This window comes from Geospiza fortis, unplaced genomic scaffold, assembly GCF_000277835.1.
Source record: "Geospiza fortis unplaced genomic scaffold, GeoFor_1.0 scaffold213, whole genome shotgun sequence".
Classification (NCBI taxonomy): Eukaryota; Metazoa; Chordata; class Aves; order Passeriformes; family Thraupidae; genus Geospiza; species Geospiza fortis.
Window position 1 is genome coordinate 1,822,073 of NW_005054399.1, and position 5,216 is coordinate 1,827,288.

General features: G+C 56.9%; 1 protein-coding gene across 1 annotated transcript in view; it reads left to right on the top strand.

Annotated features, from left to right (window-relative positions):
• TRAF7 (TNF receptor associated factor 7) overlaps positions 1–5,216 on the top strand; it is a 25,340-nt gene that overhangs the window by 16,393 nt on the left and 3,731 nt on the right. Inside the window, exons 9-16 of the mRNA XM_005426013.3 lie at positions 629–832; positions 1,868–2,085; positions 2,280–2,353; positions 2,844–2,892; positions 3,017–3,144; positions 4,189–4,271; positions 4,409–4,448; positions 4,723–4,839. Coding sequence (XP_005426070.1) covers positions 629–832; positions 1,868–2,085; positions 2,280–2,353; positions 2,844–2,892; positions 3,017–3,144; positions 4,189–4,271; positions 4,409–4,448; positions 4,723–4,839 — 913 coding nt within the window. The remainder of the gene's footprint in view (positions 1–628; positions 833–1,867; positions 2,086–2,279; positions 2,354–2,843; positions 2,893–3,016; positions 3,145–4,188; positions 4,272–4,408; positions 4,449–4,722; positions 4,840–5,216) is intronic.

Here is a 5,216-nt window from a genome sequence, read left to right on the forward strand (position 1 = left end):
CTGCCCGAGCTGCCCTGCAGCTCCAGGGTTGTGCCAGCCCAGCCTGCCTGAGCTGCCCTGCAGCTCCAGGGTTGTGCCAGCCCAGCCTGCCTGAGCTGCCCTGCAGCTCCAGGGTTGTGCCAGCCCAGCCTGCCCGAGCTGCCCTGTGGCTCCACGGCTGTGCAGCTCCTGCCAGCACTGCTGTGTTTGGCTGTGCCAGGGGATGGGCAGGGTGGCTTCAGGGCACAGCTCAGGGCTGGTGTCAGAAGGAGCACGCTGTTTTCTGCTCCCTGAGTGCCAGCACTGGCACAGGGGGTGCATTGTGAGAGCAGCCATCTCACATCTGGGATGAAACTCCATGGCTGAGGTCAAGTAGAGAACTTGGGATTCTTTTTATAAGAGGAATTATCTTCATTATATCCTATGAATTTGAAATCTACCTCCCTCCCCATCCCTGTTTTCCCTGTCCGTTGCCTGAAGGCTCAGCCCATCAGCTGCAGAAGTAGATGTGCCCTGTGAAAATGTGGCCTATTATTATTACTCTCAATTTTCTGGCCAAATGAGAATATAAAGCTGGAATTGCAGTCTCAGAGCAGGAGGCTTTGGATCATCTGACAGCCTCACAGGGCTGGTTTGCTCCTCTCCTGAGGATCTGTGTTGTTCCCAATAATTTTTGCTCGTTGCTGATTTTCCCTGCCTTTTTTCTTTCGGTGCACAGGGATCATGAGAGCAGCTGTGATTACAGGCCCGTGCGCTGCCCCAACAACCCCAGCTGCCCTCCCCTCCTCAAAATGAACCTGGAGGCTCACCTGAAGGAGTGTGAGCACATCAAGTGTCCCCACTCCAAATACGGGTAAGGAGCTGGTGCTTTGGGGTGGGGAACTGCACTGAGCTCGTGACTGAGCTGCTTTTTGGCTGCTGCAGCCTTGGGGTGGCCTGATGCTCTGAGCAGCTCTCCCCAGTGCTGTGCATTGGCCTCAGGCTGAGCTGGGGGTTCCAGGGGTTTCAAGAGGCAGCCCTGGAGCCTCGGGGTGGGAACAGGCAGGTCATGGTGAGGAGGAGGATGAGGAGGGTGAGTGCACTGGCAGCAGAGCAGGAGGAGAGTCAGAGCATGAAGAAAGGGGGATGAGGACAAGAGTAATTTGAGTACCATGGCTGTGTCTTGCCAAGCAGGCCTTGTCCCAGGCAAGGGAAGTGCTGATCCACCTCAGAGGGTTCCCTGTCACCTGAGCCCCAGGGCAGCCCCTGCTTGGGTTTACTGTTGCAGGAAGAGGGTGCACAGAAAGTTCTTCCATCACTGGCACAGGGCAGTGGTGGAGTCCCCATCCCCAGGGGATTTAAATGCCATGTAGGTGTGGCACTTGGGGACATGGGTTAGTGGTGGCCTTGGGGAACGAGGCCTTTTCCAACCTCAGCAGTTCTATGATTCCATGATCCTAAGCTGTGTCTTGGCAGAGGCAGAGCAAGGCAAGTCCTGTTAGAGCAGCCCTGACTCTGTGCCATGCTGCAGGCTCAAGGCAGCATCTGCTGAGGTCAGCTGCAGTTTTTTCCACTGGTTTTGATGGCTCCTGGTGAGCCCAACAAACTGACACCACCCTCTGTCTCCTGCCCAAGATCTGCTTTTCCTTCCCAGACAGACAGGGCAGTTTGGGGCCAGTGCCCTGCTGGAAGGATGGGAGCTGCTTGGCCTCTCTTGTCCTGCAGTTGCCTCTCCCAGCAGGATCATAGAATCATTAAAACTGGAAAGGACCTCCACACGATGATCAAGTCCATGAACCACAGAATCCTTGCTGCTGGCAGGAGGAGCAGGACAGCTGGGGACCCACACAGGCTGAGCAAGGAGTCTCCAGGAGAGCCCTGCTCCAGCCAGCATCTGCCTTCCCCCCAGGTGTGCATTCATAGGAAACCAGGACACCTACGAGACCCACCTGGAGACGTGCAAGTTCGAGGGGCTGAAGGAGTTCCTGCAGCAGACGGACGATCGCTTCCACGAGATGCAGGTGGCCATGGCCCAGAAGGACCAGGAGATCGCCTTCCTGCGCTCCATGCTGGGCAAACTCTCGGAGAAAATCGACCAGCTGGAGAAGAACCTGGAGCTGAAGTTTGGTGAGTGTGCACCACACGAGCTCTGTGCTCAGAGCTGCAGGGACAGGGCAGCTCTTGGGTGCTGCATTACAGGGCTGCTCTCCCTGATGGCAGCGGTGTGTTCCCAGGTTGGGGGGCAGTGAGTGCCCTCTGCCTGTTCCCTGGGGTGCCAGCAGTGGCTCGGCAGTGACTGTGGGCCTGTCCCTCTCTCACAGATGTGCTGGATGAGAACCAGAGCAAGCTGAGCGAGGACCTGATGGAATTCCGCAGGGACGCCTCCATGCTGAACGTGAGGATGGGCCCTGGGCTGGAGTTACCTGGCTCTGCCCCTGCCTGGGCTTCCCTGCAGTGGGGGAGGCTTTGGGGAGAGCCTTCTGCTCCAAAGCCTGGGCCTTTTACAGGGCCACTGTCCGCTCCTCCCTGCCTGCAGAAAGCAGGGAGATAAGCAGATCCAGGCAGTCTGGTGAATTGCAGAGTGAGGACAGGACAGTGTATTCTGAGAGGTGTTTCTGGGCCTCTCTGAATACTGAGAGTTTAGTGCTGGTCTGAGGCACTGTCAGAGCCCTGTGGCCTCTGGAGGGAGGTGACAGAGGGATGTGGCAGTCACAGAGCAGAGCAGAGACCCCGGTCAGAGGATGGGTTGGCCACTCAGGAAGGGCCCTGTGGGAGTCAAGAGCACAAGAGGGGTTGGAGCAGTGGCGGGGACAGTCCTAAAGCCATGTCCAGGCCAGGCTGGCCTGGGTGGCTCCACAGCTCACACAGCCTGTTGTGTTTTTCAGGATGAGCTCTCCCACATCAATGCTCGGCTCAACATGGGCATCCTTGGATGTGAGTATGCCCACTATTGCCTGGGCTGGGTGTGGGGAGCCCAGGGAGCCCTCCTGGCTGCTCTCACAGCTGTGCAGGGCAGCAGCACTGCCCTCCCTCCCTCACCTGGCTCTCCTTTCTGCAGCCTATGATCCTCAGCAGATCTTCAAGTGCAAGGGGACCTTTGTGGGCCACCAGGGCCCCGTGTGGTGTTTGTGTGTGTACTCCATAGGAGACTTGCTCTTCAGTGGCTCCTCAGACAAAACCATTAAGGTAAGAGCTTCCCTCTGCCATGCACCTTCTGCATTTGCATGTGGAACAGAAGCTGAGTTCGTTTGTGGGGTGGGTGGATGTTGCTTCCTAAAGTTTCCTCCAAAGAATCAAATGATTCTTTATGATCATAGCTGGACAAAATTATCTGCAAGGAAACATTATGTGCTAGTGAAATTGAGAGACAAGCAGAGATCTTTGCAAGGCCCTGATTAGAATCTCATTCCTGCAGCTGCTGGTTTTGCTTTATGTGGCATTTAGGGTATTCAGGACTATTTCAGCTTCTGATTTTATGTTCCTTTGTCATAAAAAGTCATCTTTGAACAAAACATTTGTCCCTGATCCGGTGTGTCGTTTCCCTGTTTTATGGCATGTTTGTTTCCCTTTGTCCTGTTTTCAGTAACTCAGACTGACAGCACTGCCCCAGTGCAGCCTCAGCAGCCCTGCCCGGTGTCACCCTGGTGGCTGCTGGCCAGGCTGGGACCCCATGGCTGCCACAGCTGACCCTGCCAGGAGCAGAGCTTTGCTTTAGCTTCCTTGGCTGTGGAGCCACGTGGAGGGAAATGGATATTGCTGTACATTAGGGAAGGAGAGCAGATTTCTCCCCTGCTCTGCTCGGGGCGCCACATTCCCACGTTCCTCCTGAGAGAGCCCTGTGTGCTCAGGGAAAAGCCTCTGCAGTGGCAGAGGAAGCTGTGCTGTGCCACTGGAGCCCTGGCATGGGTGGGAAGTGCTACAGCAGGAGCCTGAGAGCTGCTCCTTTGTCTCAGTGTTGTGCTGGCCTGGGCTGAGGGAGCAGAGCTGGAGCAGCTGCTGGCCTGTGTCTCGTTAGCTTCAGCCTGGCCCTCTGCAGCCCTTTCCCTGTGCTAGCCAAGCCTGCAGGCCCAGGGCTGGCAGGCAGTGAGTGCCCAGGTGCCAGGCAGTGAGTGCCCAGGTGCCAGGCAGTGCCCAGGTGCCAGGCAGTGCCCAGGTGCCAGCCAGCCTGTTTCCTCCTCTGGCTGCTGACATCCTGCCCAGGCTCCAGCCTCTGCTCGTGTTCTCTGTTAGGTGTGGGATACCTGTACCACGTACAAGTGCCAAAAGACCCTGGAGGGTCACGATGGAATTGTGCTGGCTCTCTGCATCCAGGGGTGAGTGAGGAGGGACACCTGTCCCTGGAGAGAGTGGGGACAGCCCTGGGGCCCCTGAGCATGCCCTCACGCTTCCCATCCTCTGTCCTGCCTGTGCCATGGCACTGTCCCTCGGTGACCCCTTTGTGTCATTGCAGGAACAAGCTGTACAGTGGCTCTGCTGACTGCACCATCATCGTGAGTACAGGGCACCCACAGCAGCAGGGACTGCCCCTCCTCTGCCAGGGGGGAGTGACAACCCTCCTGTGCTGGATCCACCCCTGGGGTGGGCTTGGGGCTTTCCTGCAGGGTGGATTTTCCATTCCCAGCTCCTCCCAGGGAGCAGGGGGCCAGTGCTCTGGGCTGGGGCAGGGTGGCCTGTCCAGCCCCTCATGGGCTCTGCTTGGGTGGGCTTGGCAGTGATCTTAGAGGGCTTTTCCCACCTAAACCATTGCATGATTCTTGTTTGCAGGTCTGGGATATTCAGAACCTGCAGAAGGTGAACACGATCCGAGCACACGACAATCCTGTTTGCACTTTGGTCTCCTCACACAACATGCTCTTCAGTGGCTCCCTCAAAGCCATCAAGGTGCAGCTCCAGGGCTCCTCTGGGGCTGCCTGGGGACCAGGGGTACAAACTCTAAGGCAGAAGTGTCCAAAGGGGAAGGAAGTGGCATTTTTGACCTGTAGGTGACCTTGTTGCTAAGGTCTCCTGAGCCACAGAGCAGCCAGCACTGCAGAGGTTTAGCCCATGCTCTGTGCTCAAGGGAAAGCTGTTCTCTGGCTGCAAAAGCACTGTATTTCTTCCAGCTCTAAACCTGAGGCTGCAGCTGCAGTATCCTGGCAGCTCCTGAGTGTGTGTGTCCTCAGGTCCCCAACAGACCTGCCCAGACCATTGGGAATTGTGTCTAGGCTCCAGAGCTGGCTGGAGGTTCAGGCTGTCTGTTTTGAAACCACCTCCAAAGG